Raw genomic sequence first — 16419 nt, 5'->3', positions numbered from 1 at the left:
AATACTCTTTTCACAATAACATAGGACTTTCCAAGACCTCACCTAGCTTCTCCATTCTGCCATTTTAAGGTTGTTAAAAATCAGGTGACATGAAATACATCAGATTTCACAAAAGAGTATATACTGTGTGATTTCATTCTTAAGAAATTCTAGAGTAGGCAAAACCAATTAGCTGTGAAAGAAAGCAGATCATTAGCTGCCTGGGGACAAATAAGTGGGTTAGACCGCAAAGGGGTATAAGGGAACTTTGGGGGGTGATGGAAAATGTTCTATCTTGATTGGAGCGGTAGTTACCTAGGTATTCATATTTGTCAAGAGTCATCTCTACTCTTTAAGTGGGTGCATTTTATTGGGTAAGAATTACACCTCAATAAAGCTGATTTTTAAGGTTAAAAAGAAACAGAAGCTGGTGAGGATGTAGAGAAAAAAAGAAACCCTTAGGCACTGTTGGTGGGAATGTAAACTAGTGCAGCCAGTATGGAAAGCAATATGGAAGTTCCTCAAAAAATTAAAAGTAGAAGTACCATATGATCCAGCAATTCCACTTCTGGGTTTATATCCAAAGGAAATGAAAACAGGATATCAAAGAGATATCTGCAGTCCCATGTTCATTGGAGCATTATTCACAATAGTCAAGATATGGAAACAACCTAAGTGTCTATCAGTGGATGAATGGATAAAGAATAATATAACATTTACCATATATCCATTATATATATGTATATATAAAATGATGGAATATTACTCAGCCATGATAAAGAAGGAAATCCTGCCATTTGCAACAGTATGGTTGGAACTTGAGGGCATTTATACCAAGTAATATAAGCCAGATAGAGAAAGACAATACTGTATCACTTACATGTAGACTCTTTAAAAAAAAAAAAGTCGCATTCACAGATAGAAAGTAGAAAGGTAGTTGCCAAGGGCCGGGAGTTGGGGGGAACAGGAAAGGGTTGGTAAAAGGGTAGAAACTTTCAGCTATAAGATGAATAAGTTCTGAGAACCTAATGTAAAACACGGTGACCATGTGGCCAACAAGGGATTAATTTCTGAAATTTACAAACAGCTCATGCAGGTCAATATCAAAAAACAAACAAACAACCCAATCAAAAAACTGCCCAGAAGACCTAAATAGACATTTCTCTAAAGAAGACATACAGATGGCCAAGAGGCACATGAAAAGATACTCAACATCACTAATAATTAGAGAAATGCAAATCAAAACTACAGTGAAATACCACCTCACACCAGTCAGAATGGCCATCATCAGAAAGTCTATAAACAATAAGTGCTGGAGAGGGTGTGGAGAAAAGGGAACCCTCCTACACTGCTGGTGGGAATGTAAATTGGTACAGCCACTATGGAGAACAGTATGGAGGTTCCTTAAAAAACTAAAAATAGGGAATTCCCTGGTGGTCCAGTGGTTAGGACTCCACACTGTCACTGCCAAGGGCCCAGGTTCAATCCCTGGTCGGGGAATTAAGATCCCACAAGCTGCGTGGCACGGCAAAAAAAAAAGAGAGAGAGAAAGAAACTAAAAACAGAGCTACAACAAGGTCCAGCAATCCCACACCTGGGCATATATCTGGAGAAGAACATTGTTCAAAAGGATACATGCACCCCAATGTTCATTGCAGCGCTGTTTACAATAGCCAAGACATGGAAGCAACCTAAATGTCCATCGACAGATGAATGGATAAAGAAGAAGTAGTACATATATACAACGGGTATTACTTAGCCATTAAAAAGAATGAAATAATGCCATTCACAGCAATATGGATGGGTCTAGAGATTATCATACTAAGTGAAGTAAGTCAGACAAAGACAAATATCATATGATATTGCTTACGTACAGAATCTTTAAAAAATGATAGAAATGAACTTACTTACAAAACAGAAACAGACTCACAAACTTAGAGAACGAACTTATGGTACCAGGAGGGAAGGGTTGGGGGGAGGGATAGATTGGGAGTTTGGGATTGACGTGTACACACTACTGTATTTAAAATAGATAAATAATAATAATAAAATAAAATAGATAACCAACAAGGACCTACTGTATAGCACAGGGAACTCTGCTCAATACTCTGTAGTAACTTAAATGGGAAAAGAATTTGAAAAAGAATAGATACCTGTATATGTATAACTGAATTGCTTTGCTGTACACCTGAAACCAACACATTGTTAATCAACTATACTCCAATATAAAATTTTTTAAAATAAAATAATTATAAAAACCACAGTGGCCATAGTTGATAACACTGTATTGTATAATTGAAATTTGCTAAGAGAGTAGAACTTAAGTGTTCTCACCTTAAAAAATAGATAAATATCTGAGGTCATGGATATGTTCATTAACTAGATGGGGGAATCTTTTCACAACGCATACCTGTATCAAATCACGATGTACACTTTAAATATCTTACAATTTTGTACGTCAGTTATACCTCAATAAAGCAGAACTTTTTTAAAAAATACCTTAGGAACTCTAGATAATCTTTTAAAAGTTAAGGGGGAAAAAAAAAACCCAACTCCAAACAATGGCAGTGCTCCAATCTCCCAGGGCTTATTCCTCTCCCACAGGAGAAGGTCCCCCTCCCCCAGCCCCGCCATTTCCTTGGCCAGGTGGTCCGCTCCCCTAGCTGCCCTTGCTCAGCCCAGCCTCGCAGATCCAGTGGTAGGGTCTCTGGCACGCGTCGTCATTCCACTTGCCATCGGGGTGGAAGTGGGCACAGTCCTCGCCCCCACCCAGCCCGTGCCCTTGCCAGTCGTCCGGCTGGCCTGGCTTCCAGTTCCTGAGGGGAGAGGACAACAGGCAGCTAGGGAGGCACAAAATCCAGGTCAGGGAGAAGGGGCTGAGGGTCAGACCCTGGAGGAACCGAGCTGAACGAGGAAGAAGGGCACAGAAACCCGGGGCACTCACTTGAAGTTGGTCTCATAGTCCGTCCCATCCGCCCATTTCCAGACTCCATCCAGATCACTGAGGCCCATCCAGGTGTAGGAGGAGCCTATATGGGCCTGGACAAAATCCTGGGACAACAGAAGGGCAGTGGTGACTTCTCCCCACCCTGCCAACTCCTTGGACTAGCATTTCTGAACTTCACGTGTTCATTAAACCCGTCAAGGAGATTCGGGGTGTTAATCCCAACGCCCGGGGCCAATTAAACCTCTGAGGGTCTGGCTCAGATGGCAGTCGTTGTTAAAAGCTCCCCAGGTCGGGCTTCCCTGGTGGCACACTGGTTAAGAGTCCGCCTGCCGGTGCAGGAGACACGGGCTCGTGCCCCGGTCTGGGAAGATCACACATGCCGCGGAGCGGCTGGGCCCGCGAGCCATGGCCGCTGCGCCTGCGCGTCCGGAGCCTGTGCTCCGCAACGGGAGAGGCCACAGCAGTGAGGCCCGCGTATCGCAAAAAAAAAAAAAAAAAAAAAAAAAAAGCTCCCCAGGTAATGCCAATATGTAGCCAAGGCGGAGAACCATTCTCTTCAATGGGACGTGTCTTGGACCTGCGCTCTAGGGGCCTCACCTGTTCCTCTCTGGAGTTGATGACCACCAGGTAGGCATCCTCCAGCTGGCAGTACTTCTCAGCCTCAGGCCAGGGCTTCCCCGAGGAAGAGAACCAGTAGCAGCTGCCTTCATGCTCCAGCCAACTGGTAGGACAGCAGTTGTTTTGCGAGCCTAAGGGGCCGGGACAGGGGAGGGTCTGAGATGCTGTCCGGGGGACGTGGGCAGACACTGGGGCCGGCCCACCCCATGCAGCCCTCACCATTGCTCTTGAGAGCAGCCATCTTGCAGGTCAGGGAGTTCAGGTTCTTGACCAGCTGTTGGACTCGCAAGAGCATTTCGGAATAACCTGGGACGCACACGGATGGGCAGTGGGGACAGTGCCCTGGGTGTGGCTTCTGCTCCTTGAGTCCCTGGAGACCAGAGGTCCACGCCCGGGGCCCCAGCCTAGGAACCCCCTTGCCCTCCCACACGCCTCATGCCCAGGTGAAGGGGAGCAGGGGCCTGACCTGCTTTGAGTTCCTGCAGCTGGTTCTCCAGGCTGCTCTCCAGAGAAAGCACCTTGTCATTCAAGCTACGGGCTGGAAGGGAGGGCACTCAGCACCACGTGACTGCTCCCATTTCTCCCCCGCCCTGAGTGCCTGGCACTCACCCCTCCACACACTCTCCCGAAGGGTCTCTCACCTGCTTGCAGTTCCTGCTTGTGACTTTCCACCTCAGCTTTCAGAGATGTTATCATTTCTTGCAAGCTTCCACCTGGAGAACACAGAGACTCAGGGCTCAGGAGTCAGTTCCTCCCCCTCTCCCACCGCACCCCACCCCAGTCCAGAGCCCCTTCCATACCAGGCTCACCCTGGGATTTCAGTGCCTGGACCTCAGCCGTAGTGTTTGAAGTGAAGTTGCTGAAAGTTGTTCTCAGGGTTGCCAGGTCCCTCTGAAACTTGGAATCTGATCAGGCGGATGAGACAATCAGTGCTAAGGGTTATCAGGTCCTCTGTGCCAGCACTGGGCAGGGCACTTGACATGCATTGTGTCATTGGGTCCCTACAGCGTGACCCCACCCAAAGGGATGGGCACTATTGTTATACAATATTGCAGGTGAGGAAACTAAGGCTTAGAGAGGGGACATAATTTGACCTCATTCCCCAACTGATAAGTGACAGGGCCAGCAGTCATCCTCATTTATCACTCTCGCCACCAGTGCCCCCACCACTGCACCCCATTATTTCTCTCTTCCCTGCCCACCCCGTGCCCCTCACTTTGGGATCCGATCACACAGATGCCGACCAGCAGGAGGAGGCTGAGGCCCAGGGAGAGCAGGAAGGAGCGGGTGCTGGAGAGGAGCCGCTGCAGGAAGGTCTCGAGGGCAGGCAGCCCTGCAAGAGGAGAGGGCGTCAGGACGAGGAGGGTCCAGGACGTGAGAGACGGGGAGGAGGACAGGGCCATGGGGACCTGCAGGGAGGAGGCTGCTGCAGCTGATGCTGGGGGGAGGCTGTCCAGGCCCCTGACCCCTCATGGACCAGCACAAGTGCTCAGTCACACGGGCCCCTCACACCCCTGGGGACACATGTACACAAAGACACACAGACAGGGGATGATGGCGATGTATAAGGTCCTATCGTCAGAGCTGGGGCACCAGGCAGGAGGACCCAGGGAGAGAGACGGCGACTACCTTAGCAGGCTCACACTCATCAGTGAAAACAAGTTAGAAAATGGGTTTACTAATATGGGGCACACTGCACTTGCCCATAAGGAACACACACTGCTGACCTCTGGATTAATAAGCAGAAGTACAAGTAGGGCACATCTATAGGAGAGAAGAGATTTACTGTTGGCCATTAAGGTAAAGGCTCTACGAAGAAGTTATTCCTCAAGACTTTGGAAATAAGGGCTTCCCTGGTGGCACAGTGGTTAAGAATCTGGCTGCCAATGCATGGGACACGGGTTCGAGCCCTGCTCCAGGAAGATCCCACATGCCGCAGAGCAACTAAGCCTGTGAGCCACAACTACTGAGCCCACATGCCACAACTACTGAAGCCCACGTGCCTAGAGCCTGTGTTCTGCAACAAGAGAAGCCACCGCAACGAGAAGCCTGCGCACCACAATGAAGAGTAGCCCATGCGCAGCAACGAAGACCCAATGTAGCCAAAAATAAATAAATTAATTAATTTAAAAAAAAGACTTTGGAAATAAAAGAAGGAAAAATAAAATTCTGGAAAATGTACACTAGGTGCTTTTAACATGCCCAGGCTGGGAGGCAACAATCATTATGGCTGCAATGGTTTTAAAAGACAATATTAGCAATTTCCTTCAGTGTAATTAATCTGGGTCTATGTTTTGTTATTCCTGGATGTGTCCATAATAATAATAGCTACAATAAATAGCCAGTAAATCTTTTAAGTGGCAAAATTAAAAAAAAAAAAAAAGAGAAAGAAAATAGGTTTACTCTCATGCCCTTCCCCAGAGCACAGGAAGCCAGGACTGCTGTGGACCTTGAATCGTGTTTTTATTGGGGTCCCCAGAGTCTGGGGCCTCCCCTTCAGAGTGAGAGACCCCACCAGTACATATGGTAGAGGTGCAGACATGACACGACAGCAGAAATCCTTCTAAACATATTCAGAGGAGATTTTAGGAAAGACCGTTTCCCCATTCATCTTACCATCTGTAAACCCCTGGCTTTTCTTCTCACTCTCCAAGTACTGGAGGTCTTCATACTTCACTGACATGTTTGGACCAACACGGCCTCTGAGGCTGTCAAAGCTGAAGTAGAGGCAGGGCCAGCGGCCAGGCTGGGGAAGGAGCTGGGATAAAGATGGAGGCTGGGACCAGGTAAGACCCGCGTGCAAGGCTGGAGATAAGGGAAGAGATGAGGGTTGAGAAGAAGCCCAGGGTCAAGGCTAGCAACGGGGATGGGCTTGGCTTTGCAGCTGAGGTCAGAAGTGGGGTCAGGATTGGGCTTTGAGCTAGGGTCAGGTTGAGTTTGGGGTTGACAGTGCAGGTAAAGTTGGAGCTAAATGTATTGCTAGGACTGGGTCTAACACTGGGAGCTGGAATCGAGGTTGCGTCTCCTGCTAGGATTGGGGTCAGTACTCATGTTGAAGCCATGGATGGAGCTGGACCTAAGCTTGGTGCTGAAGTTGGAAATAGGAGAGAGTTGAGGTTCAAGCTTGGGTGGGGGCTGGTGTTAAGATTCAAGCTGACTTGGGACTTCCCTGGCGGTCCAGTTGTTGGGACTCCCCGCTTCCACTGCAGGGGGCACAGGTTCAATTCCTAGTTGGGGAACTAGGATCCCGTGTGCCACACTGCACGGCCAAAAAAACCACAAAGGTTCAAGCTGACTCTGGGGGTGAAGATGCCATTGGGGTTAAAGGAGGAACTGGGGTTGGTACGGGGTTTGGCTGGAGTGGGGACTGAAGACAGGGCTGGAACTGGGCTAGAGAAGGGGTTGAGTGTGAGTCTCAGTTTGTGACTGAGGTTGTGGCTGCCACAATTCAATCTGCATCCAGTGAAGGGAAGAGAGTCTAAAATCTCTGCTCGGTCATTAAATCCCCAAGCTGCCCCCTTACATATCTTCCCATTCAGTCTCACCTAAGACCCACAGTGCCCTCTCCCTGCTTTCTCTGACATCCTCCCTGCCCCCTTAGTCTCACCTGCATCCCCAACCTGGTTACCTGTGAAAAGTCCAGAGGCTATGATTCTTGAGTTCTTTGTGCAGCGGTGACCAGAGCGGAAAAAACTAAATCCTGCAGAGTTGGGATGGAGGTGACTGAAGGAGGAGCCACCTAAGTGACTGGAGACCTGCTGGTCTTTGTGTCTGAAAGACCAGGAGTCTATAATCTGGGAATCTCCCGTTTCCCTGATTGGGGCAGTAAATAACAGGACGGAATTGAAATCAAAACGCAGGCAGACGTGGTGTGCACAGGGCAGCTGGATACGGGGCCAGCTCTGCTTTCCTCTTGTAGGGAGTGTCTACTCCCTTTCCGCTTCTTTTGAGTTCCCATGACTTCCTCAATTTTATCATTTGGGAGAGAAGCATTGGACCAGAAGGAAACAGAGGTGCAGTCTGCCCCACACCTCCTTTCACTTCCTGCATCTGAAGACCTCAGAATCGTTGGTGTCTCCGTCACTGCAAACCCGGGTCCAGAGGAGCCCATTGCTCTGCTCTCACTCAATCCTGACCCGGGGTCCCTGGCATCTGAGCTTCCTCTGGGGCCTCAGCCATCATGCTCCCCTAGCTCTGGCCAGCTCTCTTCACTCCGCTGGGAAGGAGGGAAGCGGGTGGTGGAGAGTAGGATTTCCTGGCCGGAATGGGAGGGGAGAAGCCAGGGGAAAGAACAGAATTTATTGAGCACGCAAATCTGATGAGGATTGTGCCAGACACTTGCATTAACCATTCAATTTCCACAAGAACCTTGGGAGGAATTTTGGATGATGGACTTAGGCTCGGAGCCATTGTGTGACTTGCCCAAGATCTCACCCCTGGTAAGCAAAAGAGCCAGATTTCCAGCCCAGTGCTGCCGGACACACTAGCCTGGGCTCTCTCCACATACACTGTCCTCACGAAACGGATTCAATTTAATCCTGTCAACTCTGTAAATCCCTCTAAGGGGGCTGCTCTGAATTCACACACACAATCTTTTCACAGTAAGAAAGATTCTTAGTGTCTTAAAAGGGGAGGAAGGAATACACACTAACAAACGTAGTAAGGTATATAGCTAGTGGGAAGCAGCCGCATGGCACAGGGATATTGGCTCGGTGCTTTGTGACAGCCTGGAGGGGTGGGATAGGGAGGGCGGGAGGGAGGGAGACGCAAGAGGGAAGACATATGGGAACATATGTATATGTATAACTGATTCACTTTGTTATAAAGCAGAAACTAACACACCATTGTAAAGCAATTATACCCCAATAAAGATGTTAAAAAAAAAAAAAAGGGGGAGGAAGGAAAGCAAATACATTTCAGTTTCTATTTTCTAATTAAATGGGAGTGTGTTCTGCTACTTGCTTTTTAAAATTTATTTAACAATGTATCAGGAACATTTTACCATATCAGTTCATAAAATGTCCTTTATTCATTTTTCATCTTCATCTCATTTCATAATCTGTGCCATAATTTATTGACTAAGCTTTTCCCTATTGATAAACATTTAGGTTGTTTCCAGTTTCGTTTTGTTTTCTTGCTTTGCTTGTATTTGGTATTTGGTATTTTAATTAGTATTTGTTACAGGTTGGGTTTTTGGAAGCCAATTTGGGGTGCAGTCTATTTATTAGGGATCCACATCTGTGAAAGGATGGGGAAAGAAGAGGAGGGGGCAGAGGAAGAAGTTAAACAGATGCAAAGACCCCACAAAGCTTTAGCCAAACCAACTGCACCGCCTGTCAGAGCTGCCCATCACTGGGCTGAACCAGGGCCTTTATTACCTGATATTACCGCAGCAGGGGTGAGACCTCAGGGGAGGTGGCTGTGTGCACAAGTTACACTCCCCACAACTGGGCAGCAAGTCCTTCCTGGGAGCGGGGTCTGGGTCTCTCATCTCTGTGTCGACCCCAGTACTGTATTAGTTTCACACCTTAATTGGGGATAATCAACATTTTTGCTTATTATTGAATTATTGATTATTATTGAATTAAAGATTATTGAATCTTTCCCACAAAGAACATGGTATGTTTCTCCATTCACTCATCCAAGCATTTACCCATCCATTCAACAAGTATTTACTCGGTGTTGATAAAAGAAATTTTCACATATTGAGGTATGGGGAAGTCATTCTGGCTTTTTCATGAGCTAACTTGAATTTTATGCTAACTAAAACAGCCTGTTTGTGGCCTATCAAATATACATTGTGGGCTTCCCTGGTGGCACAGTGGTTAAGAATCTGCCTGCCAATGCAGGGGACACGGGTTCAAGCCCTGGTCCGGGAAGATCCCACATGCTGCGGAGCAACTAAGCCTGTGCACCACAACTACTGAGCCTGCGCTGTAGAGCCCAAGAGCCACAACTACTGAAGCCCGCGTGCCTAGAGCCTGTGCTCCACAACAAGAGAAGCCCCCGCTCACCACAACTAGAGAAAGCCTGCGCACAGCAACGAAGACCCAATGCAGCCAAAATTAAAGTAAAAATAAATAAATAAATGGCCCTTAAACACACACACACACACACAGGGTACATCTGCTTTAATTAGTAAAGGAAAGCGTACACTGACCAGAAGTAAAGAATGTCCATGTTAAAATAAAGATTAAATGCTCCTCTTCTTGGGATGCCAATGCTGGTCCTCCTTTGATGATAAGACTCCCTTTCCAGGTGCCAAGGCCATACTGACTTGCTGTGTACCTTCTGGTCTGGCTTTTTTGAAACCCTGAAGAAACGTATCCTTCAGAAGTAAACAAAGAGGTAAAAAAGGCCCTGGTCACAGAGCTTATATTCTACCGGGTGACAGTAAACAGAATAAATGAGCAAAATATAGGGACATCCCTGGTGGCACGGTGGTTAAGAATCCCGCCTGTCAGTGCAGGGGACATGGGTTCGATCCCAGGTCTGGGAAGATCCCACATGCCACAGAGCAACTAAGCCCGTGCACCACAACTACCGAGCCTGTGCTCTAGAGCCCGTGAGCCATGACTACTGAGCCTGCGTGCCACAACTACTGAGCCTGCGTGCCACAACTACTGAACCCACAAGCCTAGAGCCCCCACTCCGCAACAAGAGAAGCCACCACAATGAGAAGCCCTCACACTGCAATGAAGAGTACCCCCCGCTCGCTGCAACTAGAGAAAGCCTGCACACAGCAATGAAGACCCAAAGCAGCCAAAAGTAAATAAATAAAAATTAATAATAATAAAAATATATTGAGTAAAATATATATAATGTCATACGGTGATAAGTGCTGTGGAAGAAAATATAGCAAGGAAGTGGGTAAAATAAGGTCAATTTTTAACAGGCTGTCAAGACTAGGATGTCAAGAACAGCCTAGACTGGGAAGATGATTATCTGAGCAAAAGTCTGAAAGAGGTGAGGGAGAAGTAGATGAATCATAGCGGGAAAACCTGGAGCTCCAATTCTTCAGGGCCTGTAGGCTATTGTCACGGATTTGTTTTTACCCGTAAGAGGGGCAGGTTTTGGAGGAGGGGTCAGAGCAGAGGACTGAGTGAACTGATTTACATTTAAACTGTAACAATGTGACTACTGTGTTGTGAATTTCATGAACCGGGACCAGAGTGGCAACCCAGAGTGGGGGAGAGGGACAAATTCGGAGGTTGGGATGAACAAACACACACTACTATATATAAAATGGATAACCAACAAGGACCTGCTGTATGGCACAGGGAACTCTACTCAACATTCTGTAATAACCCATATGGGTAAAGAATCTGAAAGAGAATGAATATATATATACATATAACTGAATCACTTTGCTGTACACCTGAAACTAACACAACATTGTAAATCAACTATACTCCAAGAAAATTTTTTTAAATAATAATAAGAGCCATTGTAATAGCTGGGTGAGAGATGATGGTGGTTTGTGCTTGGTGGTGGTGAGAAATGTTTTGATTCTGAAATACTGTGAAGGTAGAATTGACAGGATTTTTGCTGATAAATTGCATGTGGATTTTACATACACACACAAAACAGTTCTCCTTCTAGTCCCAAAAATAAATGAAACTTTGAGCATTTCCCATAAATTGCTGACTCCCTAGGAAAAACAACTTTCTCCCTGCCTTTGTAATGCTGATGCCTTAAGATCTCTCATGACCTTTTGTGCACAGGCTAATCATGTGAGAGAAGTTCTGTTTTGCCATCAGGAGCAGACTGATGAAAACTTGTTAAAACTGGTTATTGTGCAGTATTTTCCTTTGAATACCTGGTGTGGTTTTCTTTGGTAAGCCTGTCCTCCCAAAGTCTGATTCCCTTACAACTTTTTTTTTTAGTTTCAGCTAAGCAGTTTAATTTATATCCCTGGTACTCATTCCTTGTGAATATATTTATTATCCATATTGTTATTCAATATTAAAAATTGTAACACACAGGCTCATATTGTTTACATGATCAATCATGATATGTACATGTTAAACAGGTCTGAAACAGACATTTGTCTTTATCTTCCTAGGAACCCACGCACAAAAGAGCACAACAAATGAGAATTTAGTTAAATATACATTCAGCGATGATTCCAGAGAAAGTTCTTTCTTTGATCTGAAGTGGGATTTAAATTTTTATAGTAAGAAAAGATTAAATATAAAAATTAATGATTAGTCATGCCCTTACAACTTCTTTGCAAGTAACCTTTTTTTTTTTCCTTTTGTCTCTGAGACTTCTTTCATGGTTGACAATCATAGCTTCCTTCTTCCACTACCTTTTCCATGATCCCTTACCCTCTCCCAGCACCTCAGCTGGTCAGGATTCTTTTACCGAGTGGGGTGACCCCAAACTTCATTTCTGCAGCATCCAAGTCCTTATGGTCCCGTCTATCTTGGGTCACCACAATGCACCACTGACCATTATATTATTGGACATGTGAGTGCTGTCTAGCACCCCAGAGTCTCATGAATTCCAGGCTCAGTCTTCTTTTTCCCCATCGTGAAGCAACAGACCTATTTCCCTTCTTAATAAGAATCAGTCACCCCCAAAAGTACAATTTCCCATATCCCCTACCTAGTGGTATAATGAGGAGCCCAAATCAGCCAGGATTCAATCTCATCTTCAAACTGAAACAGAACCAAAGGTATCTTCCCTGGTGGGTGGGTTCTTTCCTTGGGCACTAGAGCTTCCAAAATCCAATGATCCCAGATTGTGCAGATGAAAAGGAAAAAGTCCTTACGTGGATTATTAGGTGCCAGGTAAGAGACACTACGCTTCTCTGTCTCTTAGTCCTGTACATGGCTGTGGGGGAGAGGGCACCATATTGGTCACTGATTTAAGGTGTATCCTCACCTATAGCTCAGGCATGATAGGTCAGGGAAAGGTAGTAAAATAAGAAATTTATCCAATTTCCAGCCCCCGAGCCCAGAAATAGAAATTTGATGTGTCTTTTCAGATATATTTATATACCTATACGAATACACGCACATAAGTAGAGAAGTTTTTTTTTTTTAACACAGAATTTTCTCTGTAACATGCTTCTGCCTAAAAATGGGTCTTGAGGATTTTCTCATGTGGCTGCCCACCTCCAGTTTAACGGCTGCATGGTGTTCCAGAGTACAGATTTCCAGACTTCATTTAATGATTCCCTTGGTGATGCATTTTGAGATGCTTGTATCTTTGGCTTTTATAAATAATGTTGACGTGAATAGGCTTATATATACTTGTTTGTGCTAAGAAGCAGATATTTCTCTTGGTTAAATATCTAGAAGTAGAATTGCTGAGTAGACACAACTATCTTAAATTTTTTAATTGTACAGATACTGTCAAACTGCTCTGAAAAGACATCACCAATTTATTTTCTCCCCGACCATGTATAAGGATTTTCATTTATTCCCACCTTCACCAACAAACCTTTAAATGGTGGCAGGCTGTCTTAGGGGAATCCGCTCCTCCTGGGGAACCTTCCCTCCACTCCTCTGGACCTCAACCTGAAGCCAAAGGCAGGGGCAATCCTAGGGCCTTTTGGATTTATTCCTACCATATAATCTCATGTTTTCAATCTACCATATTATGTTGTCTTTTTTCTTTCCTGACTTTGACAGATTTATTATTTCTTCTTGCATTTTCTTTCTTCTAATGGTTTAGAAATTATGCACCTTGTTTCTATTCTTTCAGTGATTACCTTCTAAAGTTCTTATCTGGAAAGCTTTTATTATCTTATTGTTCTACATGATACTCTGAAATTCATAGTAATGGGACTAGGTATGGGCCTTTTTTGACCCATTGTGCAGAGAATTTGAGATCCATTTCCATTTGAGATCTATGTCATTCAGCTCTGGGGGAGGTTCTGTTATTTCTTTTTTAATTGTTTTATATTATCAAAGTATATACACATAAGTACACTAGGGGAAAGTAAAAAATATTATAATCTAATTGAATGACTTAGTAGAAGACCTGGAAGAAAAAAGTTGAGGAAATTTCCCAGAAGTAGAGCAAAAAGAAGCATTTCTTTAGAGCTAGATAAAGGATGCTCACTCTCCCCAGTTCTTTGTGAGATTGTCCCAGAGAGTGAAGAAAGACAAGACAAATCAAACACATGAGGACTGAAAGAAAGCTGTCATAACTGGTAAATGATATGATTATCTACTTTTAAAATCCCAGAGAATCAGCACACAAATGATTAAATCTTAAAGATGCTAAATTTATATCTTTTGTTTTGAGATCTCCAGTTTGCAAAGTTGATGTCAGATGTTTGAAAACTTCTCACGTTTGGATATTGCTGGAGTAACTTTGGTCTCGTTTGTAAAGGTGGTAAATGGTGGTAACTTTGCTCATTTTGTCGAATATTAGAAAAGATAGATTGTGGAATTGTGCCTCATTTCACCTTATTGTCCAGGACGTCTCAGTGAGATATTAAAAGCATAATGCCTTTTGGCATGCTGTTTCCCCCCCGATTCTTATGTAATCAAAAAGGACTGCCATTTCTTTTATGGCTTCTGGATTTCTAGCCTTGTTTAGAAAGAGCTCCCTATCCCAATTTTATACATTTTCCAAATTTTCTTTCTAATATTTCTAATGATTAATGTTTACATTTAAATAATTGATCCATCTAGGGTTTATTATTCCTGTATAGGGCTTGAGACAACAGTCTGGCTTTGTTTTATTCCAAATGAATAACTGATTTATAAACTATATTTTATATTTTCCCCCAATGAATTAAAATGAGACTTTTGTCACATATTAAATTCCTAACTATATTTGTATATATTTCTGGACTTGTAGTCTGTTCCACTGATTTAATTTCTTTTCTTGTGCTAATATCATACTGATTTGATTTTAGCAGATTAAAGTGACCTCTCACAATTTCTTAACCATAAATCTTATATATACTTAGACTTTTGTTCTTCTATATGAACATCAAAGTTATTTTGTCCTGTTCCAAAAAAAAGTTTACTGGCATTCAGATCAAAATTGCATTATGGGGGCTTCCCTGGTGGCGCAGTGGTTGAGAGTCCGCCTGCCAATGCAGGGGACACGGGTTTATGCCCCGGTCCGGGAAGACCCCACATGCCGCGGAGCAGCTGGGCCCGTGAGCCATGGCCGCTGAGCCCGCGCGTCTGGAGCCTGTGCTCCGCAACGGGAGAGGCCACAACAGTGAGAGGCCCGCGTACCGCAAAAAAAAAAAAAAAAAAAAAATTGCATTATGTTTACATATAATTTTTGGAAGGACTGATATATTTGTAGTATTATACCTTGCTATCCAGAAACACAACGCAGCTTATCATGTTATCAGGTCTAGCTGGTGTTTCCAAATGTCTGACAGATATTAATCTTTAGGATTCAGGAGCAAGAAATCAGAATTCTAGGAAATTCTCAGGAATTACTGAAATCACATTATTCCAAAAATTTAACAATGCTATATTTACATTATTGAAGTGATAATGAGTTACTCTGCTAATACTTGGAGACTCTTCTTTATCAATAGGGCAATACTAAACATTTCAGAAATTTAATAAAACAAAACATACATAATAACAGATGCATGGTTTGTTATTATTACGAGCCAATATATTGCGACAGGATTATATATTTCAAAAACATGTAAATATGCCCTCCAAACACCACTGTTGAAAATAAAAGACAAGTAAAAGATCTTAAAAGCATCCCCCTACAGGGGAAGAAGGAGTCTGATGACAGCTGAAACTAGTTTCATTAGAAATTGAGGCCAGAAGGAAATGGGACATTTTTCAAATGGTGAAAGGAAAGAACTATCAACCAGAATACTATGTCCAGTGAAAATATCCTTCAGAAATTAAGGTAAAGACATTCTCAGTTGAAAGAAAACTAAGAAAATTTAATGTTAGCAGATCTACTGTAAAAGAATGACTGAAGGAAGCTATTCAGACTGGAAGGAAATGACACCAGAAGAAAACACGGATGAAGAGTAACAGAAATGGTAAATGTCTTGGTAAAATAATAGATTCTTGATCTCTTCTTGAGACATTTAAATATGCTTGCACAACACTGTAAATCAACTATATTTCAATAAAATTTTAAAAAATAAAATAAAATATGCTTGATGGTTAAAAACAAAGAAAAAAAGTAACATTGCCTACTGGGGTTTTCAAGGTATGTAGATTTAAAATATAAGACAACTGTAGCATAAAGAGGGTGTTTTAGTTTTCTAGGGCTACCATAACAAACTACTACAGATTGAGTACCTTAAACAATAGAAATTAATTTTCTCACAGTTCTGGAGGCTAGAAGTTCATGATCAAGGTGTCATTAGGTTTGGTTCCATCTGAGGTCTCCCTCTTTGGCTTACAGATAGCCATCTTCTCACTGTGTCCTCATATGATCTTTCTTCTGTGCGTGCACATCCCTGGTGCCTCTTTTTGTATGTCCAATTTTCTTCTTTTTATAAGGATACCAGTCGGATTGGATTAGGGCCCACCCAAACAGCCTAATTTTAACTTAATCACCTCCTTAAAGGCCCTATCCCCCTAAACAGTCACATTCTAAGGTACTGGGGATTAGGGCTTCAACATATGAATTTTAGGGGAGACACAATTCAGCCTATAACAGAGAAGAAAAAAAGGATCTTTACAGTGGTAAAGTTTCTGTATTCCATTAAAATAATAAAGCATTGATTCTAGGTAGGCTGTAAAAAGTTAAGTATGTATTTTGTAATTCCTAGGGCAACCAATTTTTTTACACTACACAAAGAGATACAGTCAAGGACTTCCCTGGTAGGGCAGTGGTTAAGAATCCACCTGCCAACACAGGGGACACAGCTTTGAGCACTGGTCCAGGAAGATCCCACATGCTGTGGAGCA

General features: G+C 43.7%; 2 protein-coding genes and 1 non-coding gene across 8 annotated transcripts in view; 1 reads left to right on the top strand and 2 right to left on the bottom strand.

The window, feature by feature from the left end:
- Positions 1 to 1406: 1406 nt before the first annotated feature.
- TRNAD-GUC lies at positions 1407 to 1479 on the top strand. The gene has a single exon. It is a non-coding gene; the product is annotated as a tRNA-Asp (tRNA).
- Positions 1480 to 2256: 777 nt separating this feature from the next.
- On the bottom strand, positions 2257 to 9721 carry LOC114888885 (C-type lectin domain family 10 member A-like). Of its 6 annotated transcripts, none has more exons than XM_029211525.1 (11): positions 9705 to 9721; positions 8923 to 9071; positions 6161 to 6349; positions 4761 to 4877; positions 4345 to 4449; positions 4186 to 4257; positions 4011 to 4082; positions 3764 to 3850; positions 3524 to 3675; positions 2924 to 3030; positions 2257 to 2795 (listed from the first exon to the last, which is right to left on the bottom strand). In XM_029211525.1, exons 3-11 carry the CDS (start codon positions 6225 to 6227, stop codon positions 2639 to 2641), a joined length of 936 nt encoding a protein of 311 aa, XP_029067358.1. In that variant the 5' UTR covers positions 6228 to 6349; positions 8923 to 9071; positions 9705 to 9721; the 3' UTR covers positions 2257 to 2638. The 6 variants fall into 6 exon arrangements, with proteins under 6 accessions (XP_029067358.1, XP_029067357.1, XP_029067359.1 ...); XM_029211524.1 differs by lacking the exon at positions 9705 to 9721 and adding an exon at positions 7173 to 7244; XM_029211526.1 differs by lacking the exons at positions 8923 to 9071; positions 9705 to 9721 and adding an exon at positions 7173 to 8235 and having other exon boundaries at positions 4354 to 4449.
- Positions 9619 to 16419, bottom strand: part of ASGR2 (asialoglycoprotein receptor 2) — a 32924-nt gene continuing 26123 nt past the window's right edge. Inside the window, exon 8 of the mRNA XM_029211533.1 lies at positions 9619 to 9872. Within this exon, the coding sequence (XP_029067366.1) occupies positions 9738 to 9872 (135 nt within the window). The 3' untranslated portion in view covers positions 9619 to 9737. The remainder of the gene's footprint in view (positions 9873 to 16419) is intronic.

Source organism: Monodon monoceros, unplaced genomic scaffold, assembly GCF_005190385.1.
Source record: "Monodon monoceros isolate NGI ecotype Baffin Bay Population unplaced genomic scaffold, NGI_Narwhal_1 Super_Scaffold_9, whole genome shotgun sequence".
Classification (NCBI taxonomy): Eukaryota; Metazoa; Chordata; class Mammalia; order Artiodactyla; family Monodontidae; genus Monodon; species Monodon monoceros.
Note: the sequence above shows the minus strand (reverse complement) of the source record. Positions and strands in the feature narration are given on the sequence as shown.

Excerpts from the sequence above, each read along its gene's own strand:
- LOC114888885 (XM_029211525.1), bottom strand. The coding sequence starts at position 6,227 with ATGTCAGTGAAGTATGAAGACCTCCAGTACTTGGAGAGTGAGAAGAAA. Across the intron at positions 3,676-3,763 it reads GGCTGCTCTCAAGAGCAATG|GCTCGCAAAACAACTGCTGT; the intron begins GTGAGGGCTGCA and ends CCGGCCCCTTAG. Across the intron at positions 3,031-3,523 it reads TCAACTCCAGAGAGGAACAG|GATTTTGTCCAGGCCCATAT; the intron begins GTGAGGCCCCTA and ends CTGTTGTCCCAG.